The sequence below is a fragment of the Poecilia latipinna genome, unplaced genomic scaffold (assembly GCF_001443285.1).
Source record: "Poecilia latipinna isolate Pla-1442-1.1 unplaced genomic scaffold, P_latipinna-1.0 Scaffold465, whole genome shotgun sequence".
NCBI lineage: Eukaryota > Metazoa > Chordata > Actinopteri > Cyprinodontiformes > Poeciliidae > Poecilia > Poecilia latipinna.
This window is the reverse complement of record NW_015113081.1, coordinates 60,612-86,947: the sequence shown is the minus strand read 5'-3', so window position 1 is coordinate 86,947 and position 26,336 is coordinate 60,612. Positions and strand designations below refer to the sequence as shown.

The following is a 26,336-nucleotide window of genomic DNA, read 5'->3' as shown; positions in this document are numbered from 1 at the left end:
TTAAAAATTAAAATCACACATTTTTGTCTCATGAAGTGAAAAAATTATTTGCAAAACAAACTCATAAATATTTTCTTGCTATTCTAAGTTTTTGTTTGTGATTCAAAGTTTTGCTTGCGATTCTCGCATGATGTTGTGGGCAGAGCCTACAATCACAACAAAAGATTTCTGGTGTGTGCAAATAAATGTTTATGTTTGGCAAATAACCTTTTAAGTTCACGAGACAAAAATGAGTTATTCAATAAAAAAAAAGTTTTAAAAAACGTTTTGTTTTTTAAAACGTTTTAAAACGTTTTTTAAAAATTAAGAGACGTTTTTTTCTTAGTCTCTTAATATGGAATAATGAACTCTGACCTCAACTTGTTTCCTGCTTGTTTCTTAAAACTATAAAATGTAAAAAAATATTGGACTCCAAACTCCAGTCTAAAATTGCAAACCAACAAAATAAATGCAAATTCAACCCCATTACATCCCCTGTTTAGCTATTGCTAACAATACCCACTAATGCAGGTATTGTTGGTGTGCAGCTCCTGAAATCCTGGTGGATTTTGCTCATTTTTTTTTTAAACAAACTCCCGCTCTCTGTCCTGCGTCAGATCATCTCTCCCCAACAGCTTGGAGATCAGAGAGGTGGGTCACAGAGAGGAGGGGGTGTTCGTCCTGCGTCGACTGGTCAAGCGGACACGCTTTGGACCCTTTGAAGCGAAGAGAGTGCCCATTCTGGAGAACGAAGGAGTATTCCCTCTGAAGGTGCCACCAGATAAACCCTCATGACTTGGAACACGGTTCAAGCCCTGCTTTGTGCTGGATAGATTTCGTCCTTGCGTTTATGCTTCGTCGTCTGTTGGGCAGATCTTCCAGAAGGACGGCGCCGTGGTGTGCTTCGACTGCAGCAGCGAGGACGACTGCAACTGGATGATGCTGGTGCGACCTGCCGCCGACCACAAGCACCAGAACCTGACCGCTTACCAGCAGGACGACGACGTTTACTTCAACACCTCTCAGGTACCCTGCCAGGTTGTGCCCTCACGCTATCCGAGGGTTGCGCTCTTCCTACATGTGCTTCTGCTGTTTACCAGGACGTGCTCCCAGGAACGGAGCTGAGAGTCTGGTATGGCGCCTTCTACGCCAAGAAGATGGAGAAACCGATGCTGAAGCTGCCGCCACCGCTGCCTCCGCCAGGTAGCCGGAAACCAACCTCAGCGTGTTTTAGATGGATTTCATGAGACAGATTAAAAGAAAGTAGCACATGACTTATTATCGGCATCTGTGAAGAACAACTTTCAAATCTTGCAACAGATTCTCGGTTGCATTTCGGTCTGGTCTTTGACTGGGCCACTCTAACTCATGATACTCGAGTTGCAATACAAGCTCCATCCATCTTCTAACCTGCTCCTATCAAATACCACCACCAGAGGGCAGAATACAAGGCTTGTCATGATAAATTTTGCTGGACAATAAATTGTCCCAGAAGTTATTGCGATAAATAATAATATTGTTGTTTTGAGACCATTTTAAGGTCTCAGGTGCAAGTACACCCTGTCAAAGATCAATAAACTTTAATTTCTAAGGGACATTTAACACTGGAACTGGAAGGCACTTTAAATACCAAAATAAAACAACCTAAACAACAAATATGATGGACACCAAAGTCTCTTTAAACAAAACTTTCCTTCAAAAAAACAGGGGGCTAGTCCAGACCAACACACCAGATTGAAGAATTTTGTATTCTGGTAGAAAGAGAGCGAGATAGTCATCAGAAATCATGCAGACGGAAAATATTGACTTCATTTTAATTTTTCCATTTCCAATACAAACACTTTCCATATTTTTTGGAATCTTAGTGACAAAAAAAAACTGAAACAACCTTGCTCTACTTTTGTCGCTCTGCCTCATGAATCGGCCTCAGTTTTCCTAACTTTGGGAAATCGGCAATCACAATTACTGTCCATCACAAAGAAGTTACAGCACAGATTCTGGTGAGCCAGTGTAGAAACAATGTGCCTTCTGCTCTTTCTTCCTGAACAGATGTCGCGGTGTCCTCTGCTAAAATAAAGGTATCAGATGCCCACTTGCTTCACACGGCTGAAGACGACAATGCAGGTAAAACCGCTTGAGGCATCAATCACCTGAATTCTCACAAATCCGTAAATGGCGGCTTTAAATTTCAAGTTTGCAGTGTTTTCTCTTAGCTTTCCGCTTTCTGTCCTCAGTATTTGTTCTCAACAGGATTGGGATCCAGACATGTTTCCCTGCTCCAACCCATTCATTTCCCTTTCATTGGCTCCAGGTATAACCCTGGATCTCAGTAGCGAGGTTGCCTCAGTGCAGTCCTTGGTTGCCCCTGGTGTTGAGGAAGGGAAACCCCACACGGCCCAGGTTTGCCGTAAAAGAGGGCAGGGCCGCGGGAGGAGAGCCAGGGGACGCAGGCCTGGAACGGGCCCCTTCACAAGCAGGAGCAAAGGTAAGAAAGAGAAGAGTCAGGCTTTTAGGGATTACACCAAACATCTGTTTTTTTTGGATCGGTCTTAGACAAATGAGCAGATACTAGGATTTAGATTTCTTAACCCTTAAAATTTAATTAGTTTCAGATACACTAACTTGGATGGCAGAGATGGAGGAAAATCAGTTCCTCACGTAAACGTCAGCTGATCTCAAACCTCCCAAAATTAACTAAATTGGTGCACGATAATAAATCGGTGCACCCCTGCAAAATATTGCAGCTGAATCTCTCTACCCCGAAAGCGGGTCCTCCTTACGTCGACTCATCTGTGTGTGTGTGTGTGTGTGTGTGTGTTCCTGATGTGTGCAGACGTAAAGCCCGAGCTGGTGGCCTCGGAGGCGGCTGCGGCGTCAGAGAGCAGCGGCCTGCTCACGTCCTGCGACGGCGCGACGGTCCAAAGGAGGCACAAAGCCAGAGAGCACAAGCGGGTTTATCGCTGCTCCCTCTGCAGTAAAATCTTCCAGAACAGCAGCAACCTGAACAGACACATCCGGTCTCACGGTAAGAGCCAGGTGTCGTCTTTTACCTCAGCGTGCGACAAAGCGAACGGGAGTGAATCGAGCAAAAGTGGCTGTGCAGTGTGTAACATCACAGGATCCCTCTGTGCCCCGTCTCAGGTGATAAGCTGTTCAAGTGCGACGAATGTGATAAGTTATTCAGCCGTAAGGAGAGTCTGAAGCAGCACATTTCCTACAAGCACAGCAAGAACATGGTGAGCGACACTCCAGACTGTCGCCTCCGGCTTTTTACATTCTCCCACCGGTTTGACGTCTTTGTGTTTCTCTGCAGCCTGACCAAGATTACAAATACAAGTGCAACACATGCGAGAAATCGTTTCGTCTGGAAAACGCCTTGAAGTTCCACAACTGCCGCACAGGTGCCGTTTCTCTGCTCTTTTCCTAAGACGTTCCAAGCCGCCCGGATCTTTTTCTTTGTTCTTTCCGTTTCATTTCGTCCCTCATCTCTCATGCCCCCCCAGATGACAAGACGTTCCAGTGCGACATCTGCTCGCGGTTCTTCTCCACCAACAGCAACCTCTCCAAGCACAAGAAGAAGCACGGCGAGAAGCTCTACTCCTGCGAGATCTGCAACAAAATGTTCTACCGCAAAGACGTGATGCAGGAGCACCACAGGAGGCACAGCGTGGGTGAGTCGCTGCAGCCGCAGAGCGGGAAAACCTGGGAGAGCGGCTGCAAACGGGTTTAGTTTGTGGTGGAGGTTCATCCTCCTACAGGACGACCCTAAACCGGTCTCCTCAAGATGTTGGGATTTTTTTCTTGTGATTTGTTGCGGCCTACAATTACTCCTTTTGTGGCACCTTTTTCAAAACTTTGCGGTCAGGGTTGCACTTTTTTTGTACATTTTACTTTTGCAATAACATGAAGAAAAAAAATTTATTTTTTCATACTAATCATTAATCATCCTAAAAAAACTTTTTTTTTTACATAGTTGATGTGTCCAAATAATTTTTTTCAAGCATCTTCTTAAAGTAGCAATCTTAATACATAAAAAAATCAACTTCTTGAGGAGTTGTCAAGATGTAACTCGCGTTAACATGAACTGTTTACATAGTTGAAGCAAATCCTACAGAACATCTCAAAATGTTTTTGCCACAAAAAAACCCGCAAATGTTACCGTTTCATCTTGCAGGTTCGACGTTCAAGAGATGTTGGGCAACAGGAAGTTAAACTAGAAGGGGAATTAGAAAGGATTGGTCAAAATTCAGACAAGTTGCCCTGATTAGTCTGAAAAGAAAGAAATGCGGTAAACCTTATGTGGTTGGTTCAGGCTTCTGGAAGAGTTGCGGTTACTGGTGAAAATTGCAGGGAAATTTGCAAACAGTGAGTAAAATTACGCTACAGACACAAAGTCACAACATGATGGGGGGACTGTTAAACATACAAACGAAAAGACACGATTAAAAACCTTGATCCTGTTCTCGACTTAAATGCTCTGAATCCATCCTGACTTAGCCTGAGCTACTTTGCAAAGAAAAAAAAAAGAGCAAAAAGTGTCATGCTCCGGACATGCAGAGCTGAGCCACCCTCATCGTCTTCAACGTGTCGTACTTGTAAACAGGCGCAAAACAGATGAAGAAAGAAGAGCTGGAGGCGAACGGAGAGGAAGGGACCAAGTACAGGAAGGAACCGTCTCCCTGCCCCATCTGTGGGAAGGTGAGGCTTTGTCTCTGCCGGCAGCCCGTCTCACACCTGGTTGGAAGTAGACGTGCAGTAGAAATGCTCTCAGATGCCGTATTCGTCGCACACATTCTGAAGCGTGCCTGTGCACGCAGGTGTTTTCTTGCAGGAGCAATATGAACAAACACCTGTTGACTCATGGAGACAAGAAATACACCTGCGAGATCTGCGGCCGGAAGTTCTTCCGCGTGGACGTCCTGCGGGACCACATCCACGTGCATTTCAAGGTGACCCTGAGACCTGATCCGATCTGCATCTTCAACATCAGGAAAGACATCTGTGAAAGAAAATGATAATGATTTAATGGAGTTGTTTTGGTTCCAGGACATTGCTTTAATGGACGAGCAAGAGAGAGAGGACTTCATCAAGAAGATCGGCATCTCGCCAGATGACAGCGATGAAACGGATGAAGAAGATGAGGATGATGATCCCGATCACCACAAATACAACTGCAAGAAATGTCAAGTAAGCTTAATTTTTGATTAAAAAAAAATAGTGGGTGAGAAACAGTTCCATGAGGGGAAATACATGTAGCCCTTTAGCTAGCTGTCAGACTCTAATACAAACTGGACAGCAGGCCGTTTTCCAGGGATCAGTACGGTGACCCAAGTCATCTGCTTCCGTGTGCCTAGTTGTCGTTTGCAAAGGGCAGAGACTACCTGAAGCACATCATGGAGCAGCACAAGGAGAAAGGCCACAGCTGTGCGATCTGCAACCGTCACTTTGCCCTGAAGGCCACGTACAACGCTCACCTGGTCATCCACAGAGAGCAACTGCCCGACCCTGCAGTGCAGAAGTAAGCCAGCAGGGAGCGCCACTGCTATCTAGTGCTACTTACAACTACACGAAGTCGTGTGAAAGATGAGTTAATGTCCAGCTGGCTCTGTCCTCCAGGTACATCCATCCGTGTGAAATGTGCGGCCGAATCTTCAACAGCATCGGCAACCTGGAAAGACACAAGATTATCCACACTGGTGAGCAGCGCACTGGAAACTCTGTGGGATCTTAAAACGGAATAACTTTACTGTAAAGTCGCTTTTATGTTGGACTGTTACTCCTATGTGCTAACAGCCTGCTTTGCTCGGTTATCGCTAGTTCTCTAAGGCAGACAGGAATTGATTTAGTTGTTTTTTGGTTGTAGAAGAAAATTGCTAACTGAGTCCGTTTTCCTTTAGTTTTTACGGCTCCCCCTCTGAAGAGGGTTGTTTTTAGCTAATCGCACTTTTGCGTGGTGTGTTCAATTACTGCAAAAAGATCAGATTTTTAGTTGAGGCAGTTGTGTTGGTGTTGCTGTCTGAATGGTCCCGATCCTTAAGATATTCTTTAATTGATATTTAGACTTTGACAAAACACAGAAACAACATATTGGCTTAATTCTTTGTTTCATTAAAGATTTCCTTCTGGAAAGAATTGGGGGATTAAATAAAATTATTTTCTTCTGTTTATTTGAATGCTAAAACATATCTTTAAGGTGTTTGCTCCTATGTCATGATCCAGGGGTAAAGAGCCACTGCTGTGAGAAATGTGGCAAATCATTCGCGAGGAAGGACATGCTGAAGGAGCACCTCAGGGTTCACGATGACAACCGGGACTATCTGTGTGCAGAGTGTGGGAAAGGTTTGCATCACACCCCTCATTTTTTTTACTAAGTTGAAGCTTGGATCTCTCTCAGATTATAATCATATATTGGCAATGTCTCCCTTTACAGGCATGAAAACCAAGCATGCTCTGAGGCACCACATGAAGCTTCACAAAGGCATCAAAGAGTATGAGTGTAAAGAATGCAACCGCAAGTTTGCCCAAAAAGTCAACATGCTGAAGCACTTCAAGAGGCACACAGGTGGTTTGGGATGTTTCGGTGAACTTTTCCATGTAGCTAAGACATTCGTACTATTGTTGATTTATCTCCATGCCAACTTGGTTGCAGGTGTTAAGGACTTTATGTGTGAACTGTGTGGGAAGACGTTCAGCGAGAGGACAACCCTGGAGACACACAAGCTAATCCACACAGGTCGGTCTCTCATGAGACTGGAGTTTGTTTCGCATTGAAGGTGTTTTCACTCCTGATAGTCTGGTAGACTTGGTTCTGATGGGGAGCAAAATTGCAGCATTTGTTACGTTTTCAGGAGCTGTGGTTCATTTTCACACTGTACCATGTTAAAAGAGCCAAACCCTTCGAGAAACCTGTTCCCCTCTTCGCCTGTGGTGGCGCTGCACGAAGAACCACTGAAGGAATCAGCACAAAAACCTCTGAAGAAGACACTGAGCGCAATTTCCTTCTTCAGATTTTAGCATTTGTAGGATTTCTATTTTGTCTTTGGCAAAACATTGCTATCCATTTCTTTCACTTGCACTAGAGACACATTTGTTTTGGTTCTTTTCACCCACAATGCCCTGCGCTATAATCCACTTCCTGCTTTGGGAGCAATCTCCAGAACGCTTGGCGTTCTCATATGCAGAGTTCATTTTAATCAAACCAAGGTCCGGGTTTGTAGAGCAGCAAGAGTTCGCTTTTTTGGTCCCCATCAAAGTTCGATTCCGGATTCGCACCTCCCCAAATGAAGCAGATTTTCTAACCAAACAAACTAGAGTTTGATTAAAGTGGACTAAATGGGTGAATGCACCCTCAAAGCCACAAAAATTTGAGAAGAAAGTAGTTATTTTCTGGTAAAAACTTTTAAAAAAGAAAATTAACAATATCTGTACAACAAAAACAAGAAAGGTGAAGAGCTTTTATTACTGTGTGTTATTTTGAGACTTTCTGCATTGTTATAAAATGAAATATTGATTGATGCATCTTTTAAATGTACCATTAATTAAAATAGTTTAGTATTGTACACTTTATGTAGCCAGCATTTTACAGAGTGTTCAACAGAGTCCTGAACTGACCATTCATTGTTGCTGCAGTGGGTAAGACGTGGAAGTGTGAACATTGCGACAAGAAGTACCTGACGGAGTACATGCTGCAGAAGCACATCCACCTGACCCATGAAAAGGTGGAAGCCCAGTCGTGTCACCTGTGCGGGACTAAGGTGTCGACCCGTGCCTCCATGAACCGCCATCTGCGCCGCAAACACCCCGAGGTAAGCCCGGACGAGCCCCCAGGGGGATGATTATACGACCAGAGGTGGTTAACAACTACTTTGATTTACTGAAGTAGCTTTTTTTGGACCATACTTTTACACTATACTTATATATATATATATATATATATATATATATATATATATATATATATATATATATATAAGAGAGAGTCACATCAAGTAACTTTACTGAATGAAGAAAAGTTTGTTTTTGCCAAAAATGCACAAGAAGCATTACCTATAATTTGCTAAAGTGAGAGTTTTTGTTTGTACACAAGCTTCATCATTTTTATTTTAATGCTGTTTTCTATCTGCTGAGCCTGTTTTTCCAACAGACAGAGTAAATACAGTGTTACAGTATTACTATTGATTCCTTACCCTGGTCTAACTCGGAAACATAACTTTAAGGATTGGTTTCATTTTTTTTACTCAGCTAATTCTACTCTACTAGTCGTATTTATTTTTTATTTTAGTATTTAGAATTGGCAAATAACTAAATCATGTTATCAGTCTGATTACATAATTTTTAATAATTAAATCTAGGGCTGTAGCTAACGGGTATATCTGTAAGCGATTATTCTATCAGGTGTCCTGGCGACCGACACAGTCTGAAGGGTTTTCATGTAAACACATAAGCCTTTTTTAACACAATTTTAAAATTATATTAAAATAAACTAATAATGAAATGTATTATTTAAATAAGAAAATTAAGATTTTATTGCCTAAAATGCAATAGCAGCATTCCTTCAGTGTATGTTTGATCATTTGAAGCAAAGGATGCATGTGCAGCTAAAACAATACTTCTGATATTAACATGTGAAAAGCTCAGCCCTTTCTGAGATGTTGATTATTTTTTGCATTAACTGATTAATAACTGGGTAGTTATTAGTATTAGACTTTTTAGTTTTTACAGAATCTGAACCACAGATCTACAGACAAAGAAGGTTTTATCTTAAATGCAAAATATATATATGTTTCTGCAGTTGTAGCTTAATTACTGCTCTAGGGGTGTTGTTCCTTCAGAAAACTGCCTTGTTTTCTTAGTTTGTATACTCCAGTTAACGATTAATCGATTACTAACTTAGCTGATGATTATTTCAATAATCGTGATTAGTCTGATTAATCGTTTCAGCCTTAATCAAATCATGTTATGATCTCAAACCAAGCACTTTTGTTTTGTAGTATTTTTTACCAAATATTTTCTCACTTTTACTTTAGTAGTTTTTTAGTTACTATTTTGTAGTTTTATTTGAGTAAAATTAAAGTAGTGCTAGTCTTACTCGTGTAATTTTTTTATTCCACCTCACACCCAGACTCCCTGATGTAATCATTCCTTTTTGTTGCCTGCAGGTGGCGCCAATGAGACTTGATGAGTTTGATGATTTTCAAGAAAACTCAACAGTTACTAATTCATCCATCGGTATTGTGCAGGTTTGTTTACCCTTGAGGATTGCATGGAGATATTATGTCTCAGAACATAGAAGGACTCTGGTTGGAGACAGAAAAACAAATCTGACTTGGTCTGTGCTGCTGTGCTTTTCTGAACGGTCTGGTCTGACAGCCCACCCTGTCTTTGGAGAAAGACAGCATGTCCCATGAGAAGCCTGTCCGACCTAACCGGCACCCCAAGAAGAAGCAGAGAGTCCTAGTGGAACCGGAGCTCTCCGAGTCTGACGACTACGGCGATTTCACTGAGCCGAGGCATGCGCCCATGCCCGAATTCAACACCGTCATTGTTGGCGAGGAGACGGAGACGAGCTCTGCTGTGCAGAGCATCCAGCAGGTAGATGCCAAGTTTTCTCAAGAGACACCGCTTTAAGAGGTTGTCACTTTTAGAAGAAGGGAGGAGACGATTGGTTTTCCTTAAGAAGAAATGGATGCAACAATATTGTAGCTAGATTGTTGGTTGAATATTTGTCAGAAGGAAAACTGGAGTAATGTTCCTCTCTGTAATGTTCATCAGTAAATTAGCTTGTCAATAAATCTGACATCTGGCGTTCCAGGTTGTGGTCCTGACTGATCCCAATGCTCCATCAGCCCCCTCCCCTAGCAGCTCGGTTGGACTGACCAACATCACCGTCACACCAATCACCAGCCACTCCCAAGCCCAGTTCACCAGCCTGCAGCCGGTAGCCGTGGGCCATCTGACCGCCACCGATCGGCCCCTCACGTTAGACAACTCCATCCTCACCGTCACCTTTGACACCGTCAGCGGCTCCGCCATGCTCCACAACAGACCGTCTGAACTTGTCCCGGAGACGGTGGGTCCTACAAACGGTGCAGCACCCCAGTCCGTGGCCCACTTCATCAACCTCACCACTCTGGTCAACCCGATTAGCCACCAGCTGGAAGCGCCAACTCTGTCTTGGAGGCCTGTTCCAGCTGCCGAGGGCAGCCAGGTCACCCACATGGATGGGAGTCATGGAGAACCTCAGGAGACCCAGAGTCGAGGTCCAGATCCAGCCCAGAGCAACCCGACAGCCACCCAACAACAGCAGCAGCAGAGCAACTCCGCCCAGCAGATGTTCGGCTATTGAGTACTTACTGGAGGTGCAGGTCACCTCACTTAGACATTGTTACATAGCATTTCTTTTTCTTTTTTTTTATCAGACTGATTTCCCTCAGATGCCTCTGAAACTAGATGAAGTGTACAGACTTGTTTTCCTCTTTTTTATTTTTGACAGAATTAAGTGGCTGCTATTGATGAAATAAAGCATGAAAGAAATGGTATGTTGACCCAAAACCCAGTGACATACCACCTGTAGTCAAAACCAAAGCAATATTTCTCAGACATCCACTTGCCTTTTCCAGCCTTTCAAAGCATGCCTCTTATTCAGATGAATCTGCATTGTAAAAGGGACTTTTCAAAGGGAGAACTTTATGTTAAAGTTCGTTGATGAAATATTTTTTTGATTCATGTAAACTGTAGTTTTTGTTTATATGTAAAAAAAAAGATTTTTTTTTTCAGTTGTTCTGCGTGTTTGTGTGTGTTTTCCACCAAAGAATTCATTCAATACAACTTTACAACGTCTCCCATATGTATTGTTGCCACATGTAGACTAGTACACTATTACCAAAAACATTGGTTATACCTTCAAAAAATTAAATTAAAAGCCGAAGGAACTCGAATGAATTAGAATTTTTTTTAGTAAAGCTCACTGAGCATGCGCAGAAATAACTTATTTACCGAGGAACCTCAACATTAGCTTGTTATACCCCACTAGGTTTTCCTCTAAAACACGATGCTTTAGAACTATATTCCTTGAATATTTTTTAAAATATATTTTTCCTGTTACAACTGTTGTTGAAGAACGAAGACGAATTGACGTGTTTCTTCAGAAAAAGGTAAACTTTTTAAATGTTAGCCCCTAAGCTAACATGTAAAAGCTCATTTATACTTGACCGCTAGATGGCGACAAAGCCTAGCATGAAATTACACAAGTGCTGGAACATTCCAAACCGTTAACACTATTTACGTTAAGAAGCATGAGTTTTCGGTTTGGTAAAGAAAGATGCGGTGATTTCTTTCGTTTTTATTCAAGTTGATAAAATCAATTAAAGAAACCGGTTTATGTTAAATACCAACAAAAGCTCTTTTTTTATTGTAATTCAAGGGGTGGGAAGCTGTCGGCCAAGAATACGTTTGCATTTTGTAGAATGGCTTGATCAACAGTTTTGACTTTCACCTTTGAACTGCCTCCTGCTGCTGGTAATGGCCTCCAGGGCTATAGCCTCCGGGGAGTGAACACTGCTCACCTCACCAGCAGCATTCATCCCGGAATGAAGCTCTGACAGAGTAATTTGCCCCCACAGCCTTACTGATGAAATGTTTATTCCTCTGATCTGGTCCATCCAGTTTTTTCATTATTCGAGGAGGTGACATCATGTCTTCCTTGAATCCAGGTGGTGAAAAAAAAACAAGCTGCAGACACTCATGCATGTAGAGACTTTTTAATACTTTCTGTTAAGCGGATTAGTATGATTAGATTAGGAAACACAAGCATTTTGCTTTGATACAGCTCAGTGAGATGTAGGTGCCTGAAAAGAAACATCTACCAGTTTTCTGTTGGGTTGGGGAAATCTACCCCCTTGAAACTTTTGCACATTTTGTCACAATAAAACCATAAACTGTACTGTCTTTTATTGGGGCTTTATGCAATGGACAATAACGAGGTAGTCCAGAATTGTAAGAGAAATGATGCATGCTTTTTGCTATTCATTTTCGTTTTCTGCAAATCAGTATTTTGTAGAGCCCCATTTTGTTCCAACTACAGGTGCAAGTCCTTGGGCTATGTCTCAACCAGCTTTGCAGGATTTTTGCAGGTTCTTTTTTGTGATCTAGCTTAAGCTCAGTCAGGTTCCATTGAACCTGCAAAGACAAAAGCAGCATTCGAAAACATACATTTTCAAGTCTTGCCTCAGTTTCTCAATTAGATTTAGTTCTGGACTTTGACTGGGCTGTTCTAGCACATTGATTTCCTCTATGGTTAGGGTCGCTGCAGCCTCTAACAGGTTTTCTTCCAGGACTGTCCTGTAAAAATTCTCGTTGCTGGGCTTTGCAGTATTTATTAGGATTTATGTTTCTCTTGGGATTTATACAATATGTGCATGTTTTCTCACATAGACTCCAAATAAAATACTTTGAAGTGTTTCTATTTACATCGACATGCCACGCGGTGTGAATACACATCCATACCTAAACTAAAGAAAAATGTTTCCAAAGGCTTGACTGTGAATGGAGGCAAAACATGAAGTCCTTTTAAAAAAAACGTGGATTCCTTTGTGCTTTTAACTTTTTTCAGGTAATTTAATTTCACTTAATTTACAACAAAAAATTTGCACATTTTCGAGCCGCTGTCTGTCTCCCACTGTGACATTTACCTTACTGGGGCGTCAGGTGAGTGATTGGGTTTGGTGGGACAAGTTATACTTTCTAATATGACCCAGTCTTATTTGTTTATTGTTTGTTCCAGGGCAGATATGCGAGAAAACCAAGACCTTTGGGGTGCCTTGAAAACAATGTGTGCTACCGAGGTGCTTTGCTGGCTGTCACTTTTCCTTTGTGAACTTTTCCATGTTTCAACATCCGGATGATGTCACAGCAGCTAGCCCAGCCCCCATACCTGGGGAAGTGGGAGGAGTCTTGCCTGGCAGTAGACTGGGGCAAAAAACAAGGAAGAGCTCACAGGCTGTTCAGGTTAGTGTTTGTGTGTGTGTGTGTTGCTACTCTTTCGATCTTGGAGACGAAGGAATACAGGAATTATCCTCCCCCGGTTGGCGGGTCCCTCGACATGGATATGGACGTCCCGGACTCCCCTCACGAGGACATGGGGCTGCTAAAGACGTTTGACTCCTCCGAGTTTGGCAACTGGGAGAAGATAGGCTCAGGTGGATTTGGGCAGGTATACAAAGTGCGGCATGTGAAGTGGAAAACATGGCTGGCCATCAAGTGTCCTCCCTGCCTTCATCTGGATGAAAAGTGAGTAATAAAAAAAACAAAAACATCTTGGCTCGGGCTTAAAGGAATTCAGCTCTCCTCCAGCAGAGCCGAGGTGTGTCTTGTTTCTGCTTTTGTCCGTCAAAGAGCCGCATTCACAGACCTGAGCCACGGCTCACACCTCTCGCCTACCGCTTTACATCCAGAACAGGTAGAGGCGGGTGACTCAGCGGCTTACAGTCTGGGCGCAGATTGCCTGGGACAGGGTATTTCAACACAGATGAGTCGTGTGGAGTCACGACATCCTTGTGTATTCACAGAACGAGCTCTACCTCCACTCGACTCCAGGTCATTCAAAACTACAACCCTGAGCTCCCAAATGTTTCCTGCCTCCAGTCAGAGATGTTATCACGCTCCGACCCCGGGGAGCGGCCCATTGAAGTCGATGTGTGGGAGTAGCAGAGGGGTCTTCTTTCCCACAGGCACTCCTGGAGATTGCGCAAACATATAGAGTAGTCTAACATTTGCATGTCTGTCACTCCTGAAGGCAGTTGAGGCCTTTTCCATTCTTTTTTTTCTCTCTTCCAGGTGTTTGTGCCATGCTGCTGTAAGTTCAGGCTCCTGCAAGCTCTTATTAGAGCTTGTCCCGTCACAGAGCCTGTGAGCGGAAGCTTCTTTTGCTACTGGTTTTGTTACTAGTTGCTCTTTAAACCACCAGATCCCTTCCACTAACCCTCCTGGACATTTTGTTGGTGACATACATTACATAATATTTGTATATTTTTAAAAAATATCTCTTACTTTATCGTAATTTTTTTTTTTATTCCTATTTGCTCTTTTTAACTAAAAAGAGAAATCTGTGTCCTTTCTAAGATTTTTGTGCCATTTTTTCCATTTAATATGTTAGTTTTTTTGTTTTTTTTAATGGAAAAAATCTGGAAATTTTGAAATTTGATATCTGTATATCTGGACAAGTGGAGAGTAAGGAAATAAGAACATGGAAAAACATCAATAGTTCTACACTTTATTCAATCACTTGTTCCTTCCTTGACTTTTTTCATTACTTCCTTCCTTTCCTACTTCCTTCTGCCCTTGTTTCCTTCCCTCATTCTATCTTTCTTACCTATTTTGTCATACTTCCTTCTTCCTTGTGCCCTACCTTCTTTCACTTCTCATTTATTTGTCTCCTTTTCTTATTTTCTCTCTTCCTCTGTTCCAGTTTCTGGATTTTTCAGGTTCCTTATTGAAAGACTCGCTTTAAAAAAATTATCTGCCACAGATTTGTAGTGAGCATTAATATTTTATATAATAAGACGAATTTAAATGACTGAAAACTGGAACGCTGAGTCGAGAAAAGCACGGACTGTTTATAATAATTTGTAGTCCGCCTGGTGAAGAAATTTCACCAAGTAGTGGAAATTAGACCAGATGAGTGAATGTTTATTGCGATTGGAATTTTAAGTGTTGATTGTAAATCTATCAGGAAATCTGTTTTGGACAACTTTTTGTTGTAATTGCACAGCAAAAAAGAAACTGATCAGAATCTCACCTCTTCAAAAAATCCATTTGGCATCTTAGGCTCTTTTTGAGGAGGAAAGTTTCTAAGAAATTAAATGAGTTGCAGGGGGGAAAAAATGGCTTTGAAGAGATTAAAAGTCAGAAAATGTGTAAGTATTTATGTCAACATCAACATGAGAACGGTGGGAAGGAGACTAAGAAACTAAGAAAAATGAAGAGCTGAATCTTTTTTGTTTTATATGAGAGACCCTCTGGTGGCTCTTTAAACCCCATCCTGTTGTGTTTAATAATGGTGGTGAAATCAACCGCTTGAGACTGACGGATGTCACGAACACATTCCGAACCTTTTGACTGTCGGCTCCCTTCACATTCATGCTGCTTCTCCTCTACCTGAAGCCAAAGATGTTATCTCCCCCCATCAACATCTGCTAAAGTACATAAACAGTGATCTGTCTTCAGCCTGCGCACTGACCCACACATGACATCCAGCAGCAGGTTCTGAAAGCCACCTTTGTCTGGCTGCTTCGCTGGCTGCCACTGTGTGGCACAGACAATATAAGAAGCGGCGGAACCGGTCTGTCCAGGCCTCCCTCTGTTAAAGCAGGGACATTGTTTGATCCGGATGAGTTACTTGAATTAGATGAAGCATTAACCAAACAAGTTCTTACCCAGTTTTCCATCTAATGTTAGATTTTGTTGTGTTTTCCTCCCTCCACACCTTTCCAGGAAGGGTGAAGTTCTCTTTCCTGTGTTTTTGCACTTGTCTCTGATTTCATTTTGTTCACGTTTGAGAAGCAGGATTCCCAGTCCGGCTCACCGCATTTCGCCGTTTAAAGCGAGCGGCGGCGTAGTGAGTGGGATTTATCCTACTTTGATCCGTCCTCATTAGCAGGCTAACGGCCTGCCCCTGGGATAAGTGAACCGAGGTCACGCACGACCTGCACAGTTGTGTTTGAGATATTGCAGCAGGGTCAGTGAGCTGACAAAGCTGCAGAGCGTGAGCTGTTGTTCAACCCTCTCTGGACTATGTGACAACTGGAATGTTCTCTAGGCTTCGACAGGGCCATTGTGAGATTTAAAGAGTGCTGTTCACTTTAATTTAGGACAAATAAGTGAAGTACAGAAATCCATAAAAGTGCTCCTTGTCATTTAGCTTATTCTGCAACCAAGTAACGACGTGTGCAGACATTCGGGTCGGAACGAAAGCAGGTTAATGTTTAATAAGAGGGAACGTTGGATAAAAAGTGCTCAACTAGAAATGAGGAACAAAACCAGGATGACTTGCAGAAATTTCACCTGCCGTCTGATTGCGCTTCACTGAGCAAACTTTCCGACAAAGTGTTCTCCTCTGTTCCCGTTTTGTGTGGGGTCCCACAGGGCGCTGTGTTGGGCCCCCTTCGTTTCTTGCCCTGTCCTTTCTTTCTGAGCTGCTGCATGATAATACACCCTTCTGTTGTCTTAAGTCACCTGATCAACTGCTTCTCATTACTATGCGGGACGGCATCTCTGCAGCTCCTTTACACTTTTAGAAAGGCCTTTCCTGTTCTGATTACTTCGAATTGGCGTTTGATTAATAGCCCTGATTTCCTTCATTTTAGGACACTTTTCAATCAGACGATATTTACATGTGAAACCAGTTTTAGCCACTGATATCTTTTACCTCTGCTTCTGTCTGACAGACCCACTCATTAGGTCACTGTTGCCAACTTAGCAACATTGTTTGCACCTTTTCAGGAAAAAAATCAGGTGTCGTCAAAAATCTGAATCAGCAAGGCAGACTTTTTAAAGATGGGTGATCGTCCAGAAAATTGGCATCAGTGCACTGCTACCTTTGATGGTACCCGAGATGCTAATTTAGCTTTTTTTGGTTGTTTTTAAGCTTTTCATTTTATGGCAGGTTTTGTCTGTTTTTCTGCAGTGTAATAATTATATTGGCTTTTATCCCTAGTGTTTTTATAGTAGCTTAAAACTGCTTTATACATCAAACTGGAGTGAGTTATACTGGGAAATCTGGCGTAACTGTTTTGCAATCTAAAAGTCAACTCTTTTCCCTTCACTAAGGGATCGCTCTGAGCTCCTCGAGGAGGCGAGGAAGATGGAGGCAGCCAAGTTCAGGTACATCCTGCCCGTGTACGGGATCTGCAACGACCCTCAAGGCCTGGTCATGGAGTACATGGAGACCGGCTCCCTGGAGAACCTGCTGGCCAACGAGCCGCTGCCCTGGGAGCTTCGCTTCCGCATCATCCACGAGACGGCGGTGGGCATGAACTTCCTACACTGCATGAACCCGCCGCTTCTCCACCTGGACCTGAAGCCCGCCAACATCCTGCTGGACGGCCACTACCATGTCAAGGTACGGAGCGCTGCTTTGCAAACAAGGCGGCGGTGGAGGAACGTCTCATTCCTCGTTTCTCGCGTTTCGGCACCAAAAGCGAAGGAATGGCTTCGTGGAAGCATCGCAAAAGATTCAAATAAAACACGAGAAGGTCTCCCCTCACCTGACAGGTGTTTCTGAGGTTTTTTCTTTGCAACCACTAGGCAGTTCAGCCGTGCTGCTTGTAAATGGGTGGGAACCGTCACTTCTAGAGTTTAATACGTGGATGTAAACACCTCAGCCGGGCCTGTCCCAACAGGATTAAATTAGCTTCCATTAAATCTCCCTCTCTGAGTGTGTGTGCTGGGGCGTGCACTCCTCTGCACAACTATACAGGGCCTCTCCTCTCCAGCAGGTTGGGACATGGCCGTGTTGCCCTCATCATACCATTCAGCGCACATAATAAAAGCTTAGCTGCCTGTCACACTCGACAGGCAAAGTTAGTCATCGCTGCGGTGGCATTTCACGAGAAATCTGACGCCGGCGATGCGATTGAACTCAGGCTCTGATCTCGTTTCAGATATCTGACTTTGGCCTGGCCCGGTGGAACGGCTTGGCCCAGACTGATGACATCAGCAGAGAGGGCTTCTGCGGCACCATAGCCTACCTGCCGCCAGAAAGAATCATAGAGAAGGACAGAGTGTCGGACACAAAGCACGACGTCTACAGGTTGGTTTCCTCAGGACTTGACACGCAGTTTGTTGATTGTAAATGCAGGTGTTCCTGTTCGGATTTCTCATCCAGTACCGTTGTCAATCAAGTGTGGTAGGTTCATTTAGAGTCATAAATCAGGCAGTAATTCAAACTAATTTGTCATTTCATGCTATACTTAATAGCCAGGGCCGGATTTAAAAAGATTTTGGCCCCTGGGCTGAAATTAATTTTGGTGCCCTATCCACTAGAGAAAAAATAGTTTGCTAATGAAAATTACAGTGCGTTAATAGGTAAAACTATATATAATTAGGCAATAACTGTTGACACCAACTGATGATGGTGAGTTTAATATGTGTCCTGGCCAGTAGATCCATGTTGTTCCTTCCTAAAAAATGAGTGTTGTGTAGTCATAAAATCCCAAAGTATTATTACTATTCACCTGACATGAGCCTACCACTCCATCTAAAGTATAATGTCTGCAGAAACATGTATTTATTAAAATGAAAAAATAAATTCTGTGCACCCCACCCCACCCCTATACATCAGAGCCCTGGGCTACTGCCCCTTTAAGCCCTTTCTAAAGTCTGACCCAATTACTAGCATACAACAAAAAAACCTCATCAGACAGGATTCCTCAGCTATCTAATATGCAGATTCATCTCCATATATGTATGTGTGTATATATATATAAACACACACACTTTGTGAAACTCTTAAGTGTTTTTTTTTCTTCATTAGGGTGCCAATGGCCGTTCTTTTTTCCTTCCACTCAATTTTGCATCATTTGCACTCTGAATACCCGACCTCGTCAGCGATGTTTCGCTGCTTCCCCTCCTTTTGGAAGGTGACGGTGGCCAAAGCCTCAAGGACCAGTAACCTACATGTTTTAGATACCCTGATTCAACACAGCACAGTCAACAGAACGGTTCATTAGCATGGCTCCATAGAGCCGTTTACATCAGCTGTGTTGGAGCAGGGAGACATTTAACCCCAGCAGTACACCGGGTCCTTCAGGACCTGAAATGGACATGGCGATTTAGCAGTCTTTGCCGTGATTTTGTCAGGAAACACTGAAAGTTTCTGCATCAGAAATACTTTGTTTGGTGTTATGTGGCATGCTGAGTAGAAAAAGTAACAAAATGTGCTGCTGGAGAACAAACATGCACATTGACATCACTGGAACAGTCACCTTGGACTTCTATAGCTTTAGATTAAATAGCAAGTTATGTGCAGTTTAATGTTTTCTAGGAAAAATCACACCTCTTTCTCTATGTTTTATCTCTTTCAGCTTCTCCATCGTGATCTGGGGCATTCTCACACAGAAGAAACCCTACCAGGGTAAGGCTTGCAGCACAAACACAAGCAGTAACGGTTTTTGTGAAGAAAAACAAATGAGGCGTGTTGGGGAGAAATAATACCGCCGGTTGCTTTGACAACTTTTCAGCTGTTTCCATCTCAATATCAATCCTCCCTTTTATTTTTAAACTTCCAACGAACCTCCAGACCACAGTGTTCAAGGCGTGTACCTGACCGTGTTTACTGTCAAAATTCCACAGCAGGCAGGTGGACTGGGCAAGGTTGGAATTTTTTTCTTTCGTTTTCCCAGGTGTATAGTGTAGCCTTTTTTTTTATTTTTTATTTTTTTTAAAACTGGCACCTACTTTAGGCAGGGTTGGCGCTGCCTGTATTGACCCAGACAAAATGAAAAAGTGAGAAATTGCCAGGTTGATTGCTGCACCGCCCCCTTATGGCTATAATAGCTGCTTTAAGCTGTTGCGTCTTCTCTGTGAATCACTTGACTTAGCTGACTCCCACCGCTGGATAGAACTGGGTCAGACCATTTAGGCTGCCGTGGGAAACAAGCACATGGTGTGTGGGCGCCAAGAAAGATGGTGATAACACCGCGCATCGCCGGTTGTTCTTGTAGTTAGAGGGACACGGTCTACTCTGATGTAGTTTTAGGATGAAATATGTCCGACTGGGTAATAATTAAACTGGCATTTTCCTCCTTAGGAGAAAACAACATCCTGCAGATCATGGTGAAAGTGGTTAAAGGAATTCGTCCAGATCTGGGTTTGGTGCCAAGAAGTCGACCTTCTACCTGCGCCGGTTTCCTGAGCCTCATGCAGCGCTGCTGGGTCAACAGCCCTAATGCCAGACCCACCTTTCAAGGTTGGTGTGGACTTTTTGTTATCTTTGCACTAAAGGAAAACATCAATTAGACAAACTGTCTCATGTCTGCTAGTATGGGATGCTTTTTCCTCTCCTTTTGATCCAATTTCACCTGCAAGTGACGGTTGATTCAATACTTTCTTCTCTCAGAAATTACATCTGAAGCTGAGGAGCTTTGCTCCAAACCTCAAGATGAGCCCAGGACCCCGAGGTTATCAACGTCATCAGAACCAGAACCTTTGTCCCCCAACCCAGTCGCCAGTGACCAGGTAAAGTCATGGCAGGATTACACACACTGACTTTGAGATCAGGTGTTATCTTTAATAAATAACGATTGAGGTGGTTCAGACTGTTAATTGGGACGAAAAGTTGGATGAAAACGAGTGAAGCTGAGCAGCCAATCAGGCTTTTCTTGGCCGACACCAACATCCGTTTCATTTTAAGGTCTAACATGCCAGCTCTGACTTCGTCCAGTTACATTTTGAACTAAATACTATGTTTGCATAAAGTGGAAAAAATGTGCTGCCAGTTTTTGCTAGAAGTTGGTTGATGCTTTTGTCAGTCCATCCAGAAATTCATGCAGAGTTAACAAATCCCCACATTTTTCCACTATAATGGAATATTGTGTTTATTGTGAGTTTTTCAAAAGCGTTAGTTTAACTCCCACCCACAGGTGCTGCCTCAAAATTACTTTATGTCAAGTTTCAGGCCACGAAAGATGTAGCGAGTAACAAAAGTCCAACTATTTAGGTTCTTCAAAGGCATGAAAATGTTTGCGTGTCCAATCTGTCTGCTCGCTGTCATTTTTATCTTTTTTCTTCTAGATATAGATTTTATAAGGGGGTTAAATGAGGAGAAAATATTGCTAAATTCCTTGCGAATATTTCTAAAGTCGCAGTACCAAATTAGTAATTTTGACTGTAAAAAGTAACAAAAATCACAGAGGACTGCTTTATAAATGAAAAATGGTTAGAGTTCTTCGCTTTAGTGCATTTTATGAATGGAGAAATAAAGGACTCAGATCTTTGTTATATGTCCTCATTAAGCCACTTGAGTTGTGGCTTTCTGTGGATTTGAAAATAAATCAAACACTGTAAGAATTCCTGCAGAGATGACAGGACTCCTAATTACTTCACTCTAAATGCTTATGTTAAACATGCGTCCCATACAGGTATTTTAACAGCCCACTTTAAAAAAACATAGTAGACGCATTTGTCTGCTTTTGCGTAATAGCCTAGATTATTATCAGGTCTTAGTCAGGATTATCTATTCAGTGTGCAGATGGTTTAAAAGACTCCAGCCAGGCTGATTAGAAAGGCATGAAGAGATCCGCCCTGCCACATGTAACTTCTCTGCCCTGGCTGTCTGTTAGGTTTTATTTGAGGTTGTAAAGTTTAACTCCTGACATTGAAGCCGTTAAAAGGCCTCGCACATAAAAAAGTCTCAAACTCTCTGACCTGATATGGGAGCCTCTGGCTACTGAGATCTGCAGATTGCACTTTTCAAACCATTACCCAATCACTGCCGTGACAGGCTGGAATACTGAGTTTGAAATGATGAACTCGAGCTGAACTCTCTTGTTATCATTAGATGTAGATGTTTAATTATTACAGATCTGACCGTAACAGTTTAACAGAATGTTTTGAACAGCCACAGAAGACGTCATTTTTATGCATGGCAGCTTCTTGCTGTCGTTGAATCGGCGCGCTGCTTCGCTTATTAATGTGTAACCAAGGAGTTTATCTCTCTCCAGTGTATCAGATGAGGTTATGACTTTATAAGTCAGATGTCTGGTCCAGAACAAGCATTTCGTCACAGGGGAGGAATGTTGACCAACCTGTGTGTGTTGCACTGTGGTTTCCGGCCTGTTCAGGTATTCTTTACGTGACTAGAAGCAAACATGCAGCTCCGGCTTGGTGAAAGCCGATAGGCAGCGACGTCCATAAGAACAAAAAGGAAGTTGTTTAAAGTTTCCAGGTGCATTTAAAACGAAAACAATCACAGGTTTTCCATTGAGCTGCTATTGAAAGTGAAATATGAAACGAGTCCCAGCGGCATGTTGGATTGTCAATGCCATAATTGGACCTGCTGCTACTTCTTTGGCATGGCTGAGTGCCTTTAGTTAATTTAGTTGTATATATTGTTATTATTATTATTGTGTGTTTGCTTATTTATACTGTATATATTTGACCTTTTGCACGGGAGCTGCAATGGAAATTTCGTTGAATTCTGTTCAGTGACAATAAATGCTATCTATCTATCTATCTATCTAATGGCATGTACAGAATGTCAAGGAACTGTTTGTCCAAAGGTTGGACGCTAACCGAAGGTTTTTTCCACAGAGTAACGCCAGCAAACCGGTGCGTCCAAAGTCGGCCATGCTGCCGGAAAAAGACTACAGCCTGTCGGAGCTGCTGAACCAGGTGGATTCTGGGATCTCAAGGAGCTTCGATCGAGTGAAGGAGGACAGCATCCACAGCAAAGAGAACACCTGTAAGAGACTCTCGGGCATCTCCTCTGCAGATTCAGCCTTCTCTTCCCAAGACTCCATCAGCCTGTCCTTTGAAAAGGAAACCACATTTGGTAAGAGACAATTAAAGACCTACAGTTGGAGGTGTACCCCAAATGAGTAATCAGTCTTCTAAAGTCCATTTTTGTTCTTTCATACTGTCCAGATTCCGCTGAAGTCCAGAAGAAGAAGCTATGTGACGCCATCAGGACCAAAGACACCGCTAAGCTAATGAAAATCCTCCAGCCTCAGGATGTTGATCTTCCTCTGGAAGGAGGAGACAGCCTCCTCCACTTTGCCATCATGTTGGGTAACGAAGAGGCCGTCAAGTTCCTCCTTCTGAATGACGCCAATCCAAACCTTCCGAACATCCGCGGTTCCACGCCTCTCCATCTGGCCACGGAAAAGCACCAGAAGCTACTGGCCGAACTTCTGCTCGGTCGGCGCAGGACTAATGTGAACGCCAAAGACGAGGACCAGTATACGCCCTTGCACTGGGCGGCCCAGAACGGAGACGAGGCCATGACGCGACTGCTGCTGGACCGCGGGGCGACCATCAATGAGACTGACGGCCAGGGACGCACTCCGGCCCATGTGGCATGCCAACACGGTCAGGAGAACGTGATCCGGGTGCTGCTGAGCCGTAACGCCGATGTTCAGGTCAAGGGCAAGAACAACTGGACGGCGCTTCATTTCGCCGCCTGGCAGGGGCACCTGGGCATCGTCAAGCTGCTGGTCAAGCAGGCCGGTGTGAACGTGGACAGCCAGACGACAGACGGCCGTACAGCGCTGCATCTAGCATCCCAGAGGGGGCAGTACAGAGTAGCACGGATCCTGATCGAACTGGGGGCAGACGTCCGTGTAAAGTCGTCCGAGCTAAACACGGCGCTACACGTGGCAGCAGAAACGGGCCACACCAGCACCTCCCGGCTGCTCATCAAACACCAGGCAGACGTAAACATCCAAAACGCCCAAGGACTCACACCGCTCCACCTAGCGTCTCAGCGGGGCCACCTGGCCACAGTCAAGATGCTGATTGCAGAGGGGGCTGACCCCTATGTGTCTGACTGCACTCAGCGTATCCCCTGCCACTTGGCAGCAGAGAACGGACACAGTGAAGTTCTCAAAGAGCTGATTCTTCACTGTCCAGACAGCGGTGGCCTGTCGGACCAGCAGGGACTCAGCCCGCTGCACCTAGCAGTGCAGGGCGGACACTCGAACGTCATTACCATGCTGCTGCCGCCTCAGGTCTGCCAGAACTTAACAGAGAGCGCAGTCCAGCCAGTGGCTGAGGAACCCCCTGCAGCAGAGGTCAAGCAGCTCCAAAGGAAGATTGTTATTCTCAAATTGACGGAGCACAAGGACAAAGACTGCCCAGAGTCCCCCAGCCCAGAGTCCCCCAGCCCAGAGTCCCCCAGCCCAGAGTCCCCCAGCCCACAGTGTGCCTCAGCACCATGCTAACAGGAACAAACGCACTGTGAACTTTGTACAGAACTGTCTTCCGTACTTACCAGCTGCCTCACACATTGGTAGGGCATTTGTATTGTTTTTTAAACTCTTTCTTGGACCAGTGTAGATATCTCCTAATTGTTATAAAAGCTAAATGTAGTGTACACACTGTAAATAGAGTGTATAAACCTTTTTGTTTGACTGTTTTTGGGGAAGAAAACATTCACTAGACATGAACATGTGTTGAATCTGTCAGATACCTTCTTTGTTGACTTTTTGAGTGCCTGCACTGCTGCCTGTAGATAGCAATAACACCGACTGTATTTGCACCTCATTGTTTGGAACGATGCATTGATCTGGAAGCTGTTAAAATTGGAATATGTTTTTTTTAATTGACTTTTTGGAACGCTGCACAGCCGCCTTTAGGTAATGTTACCATTGTTATCTCCATTGTTACCAGCAGGTAACAATAGTAATATTGGCTCTGTTCTGCAGCTCGATGTTTGAAGACAACATTAGGAATCTTGAGCTGTTAAAATTGGGATATGTTCTTTGTTGACATGGCGAACTGCTGCACCCAATCCCTTATCTAGATAAGGATTGTGGAACACCGACTGTACTACTGTACCTGACTGTTCAGTTAAATGTTTTGGAGCTCAGTTTGTAAAGACCAAGGATGTGATGTATTAAAAGCCTTTGACCCGTTTCCAGTGAGCTCTGCTTTAATTTTTGATAGTCATTAAACATGGGAATGAATAGAATGGAAGATGCGCCAGACAGTGGAATCGGACACTTGATTGGTCAAATCCTGAAAATTAGATCTTTTTATTTCTTTCACACTGTGATGTATTTTCGTTCTTTTTCTATTGCATTCGAGCTACAAACTCTGTAAAAGAACCTCCAGTATATTTACTGTGTTGTGTTACAAAACAGAATCAGCCAGTCAGACCTAGTAGCCAAGAAAAGCCTGAAATTGTTTGTTTTTTTCCACAAACTATTGTTACATACACAGTCTTAAGCTCGTTTTTTCCCTTTTTCTTAATATTACCTGTTCTTAAGAAAAAATGTTGGAAAAGTCAGCCCCTCATGTCACTGCAGGCTCGGAGGAGAAACTCTCTCGTTTCAGAGTCAATTTGCCACAGCTCCGCCTACACGTGTGTGCGGGACCTTTAAGCCTTGATCTTGACGAGAGTTGGCATGTCTGCATCTGCAGCCTCACCTGCAGTGTTATTATTATCTTTCTGCTTGTGCTCAGGAGCATGCTCAGGTTGGCACGGACCATGGGAACTGCCCCTGAGGGGGATCTCAGGCTGTAAGATAATGGATGATTGAGAAGGGGCGCTGATGTACGGCCTGCAATTCCACCCTGTTGGCTAATTCCTCAGACCACTTTAACTTTTCATCGCTCTTAAACCAACACGCCAGCCCCCACCACCACCACCTCCGCCTGACGCCTCGAGGGCTCGGCTTTTTGCAACCGGAGAAAGTTCGTACGGGTGGCAGATGCTGGAGATTGGGGCTGTTTTCTTACCTCGTGTTTGCTAAGGGCCCAGAAGATGTGTGTAATTTAATGCCTCCATTGTGTGTACAATAGGCGCTGTCTGTTCTGCCTGTTGCCTGGTGACGCGTCTCATCTTCCGTTAGGAAAGAACAATGTGAACTTGTTGGCCAATCTCAGTCCTCATCTCATATCAAGGCCATTGCTATGCTAGTAAACCAAGTAGAGTGCCTGCTAAAGGAATTCATGCAATCAACTCCACATTTTGTCACATTATGGCTTACAAATAAAATCTGAATCATTGCTCCTATGCGCTGATCTATGGAAAACCAACCACACAAAGATCTATGTGTGTGTGTTCATATATATGAAAAAAGTATAAAGAAAATGAAAAAAATATCTTTTTAGACAAAACTGTAACTACAAGAAAAAGTAAAAACATTTGAGGTTTTAACCTATTGAGGTTACTCACTATTTTGAGTTGGTTTGTCATATATTCTAAAAAAAAAACATTTTGTTATTACACTGGTGATGAAAAATGTGGAAAACTTTAACTTCGTAGATGTTGCCCCTTTTCCCATGTATTCATTCCTGGAAACAGTAAAACTAAAGGCCTTAATGAGCCTAAGGACAGATTTGAGTTGATCTGTCCTTCCGCTCCTGTCACATCTGTTCTAGCCTCTGAATAAAGACTTCCTGTTGTTGAAAGAATCCTCCTTCGGGGCAAACACTCCATTGTAGTGTTACTGGTCACTTGTAGTCATGGAGGGAACATGCTGTCCAAGCTGTCACAAAGTCATGCCATTCATATCTCATGGTGTACGGACCACGAAGAACCTGTTCTGTCGAGATTTCTTCTGGGGAAAAAAACAACAACCTTTAAGTAAGGGATTTTAAAGATTGATGGGATCCACAGGATGAAGTTTGCTTTTACACAT

The 26,336-nt window shown here is 43.4% G+C and overlaps 2 protein-coding genes across 2 annotated transcripts in view; both read left to right on the top strand.

Annotated features, from left to right (window-relative positions):
• prdm15 (PR domain containing 15) overlaps positions 1-10,751 on the top strand; it is a 16,034-nt gene extending 5,283 nt beyond the window's left edge. Inside the window, exons 2-22 of the mRNA XM_015039190.1 lie at positions 597-750; positions 853-1,005; positions 1,080-1,182; positions 2,029-2,103; positions 2,291-2,464; positions 2,813-3,004; positions 3,121-3,215; positions 3,293-3,380; positions 3,483-3,650; positions 4,583-4,677; positions 4,797-4,928; positions 5,026-5,166; positions 5,334-5,497; positions 5,596-5,675; positions 6,199-6,318; positions 6,410-6,541; positions 6,629-6,712; positions 7,609-7,784; positions 9,138-9,218; positions 9,349-9,570; positions 9,791-10,751. Coding sequence (XP_014894676.1) covers positions 597-750; positions 853-1,005; positions 1,080-1,182; positions 2,029-2,103; positions 2,291-2,464; positions 2,813-3,004; positions 3,121-3,215; positions 3,293-3,380; positions 3,483-3,650; positions 4,583-4,677; positions 4,797-4,928; positions 5,026-5,166; positions 5,334-5,497; positions 5,596-5,675; positions 6,199-6,318; positions 6,410-6,541; positions 6,629-6,712; positions 7,609-7,784; positions 9,138-9,218; positions 9,349-9,570; positions 9,791-10,324 — 3,163 coding nt within the window. The 3' untranslated portion in view covers positions 10,325-10,751. The remainder of the gene's footprint in view (positions 1-596; positions 751-852; positions 1,006-1,079; positions 1,183-2,028; positions 2,104-2,290; positions 2,465-2,812; positions 3,005-3,120; positions 3,216-3,292; positions 3,381-3,482; positions 3,651-4,582; positions 4,678-4,796; positions 4,929-5,025; positions 5,167-5,333; positions 5,498-5,595; positions 5,676-6,198; positions 6,319-6,409; positions 6,542-6,628; positions 6,713-7,608; positions 7,785-9,137; positions 9,219-9,348; positions 9,571-9,790) is intronic.
• Positions 10,752-12,846: 2,095 nt separating this feature from the next.
• ripk4 (receptor-interacting serine-threonine kinase 4) lies at positions 12,847-24,611 on the top strand. Its single transcript, XM_015039189.1, has 8 exons — positions 12,847-13,266; positions 16,804-17,095; positions 17,637-17,785; positions 19,059-19,108; positions 19,784-19,942; positions 20,093-20,211; positions 22,285-22,525; positions 22,618-24,611. The coding sequence occupies exons 1-8, from the start codon at positions 12,878-12,880 to the stop codon at positions 23,910-23,912; spliced, it is 2,694 nt and encodes an 897-aa protein (XP_014894675.1). The 5' UTR covers positions 12,847-12,877; the 3' UTR covers positions 23,913-24,611.
• Positions 24,612-26,336: the final 1,725 nt, after the last annotated feature.

Bases quoted from the DNA above. Each gene is read 5' to 3' on its own strand.
- ripk4 (XM_015039189.1), top strand. From the start codon at position 12,878: ATGATGTCACAGCAGCTAGCCCAGCCCCCATACCTGGGGAAGTGGGAG. The intron at 17,786-19,058 runs GTTGGTTTCCTC...TATCTCTTTCAG, and splicing joins ACAAAGCACGACGTCTACAG to CTTCTCCATCGTGATCTGGG. The intron at 19,943-20,092 runs GTTGGTGTGGAC...TTCTTCTCTCAG, and splicing joins TGCCAGACCCACCTTTCAAG to AAATTACATCTGAAGCTGAG.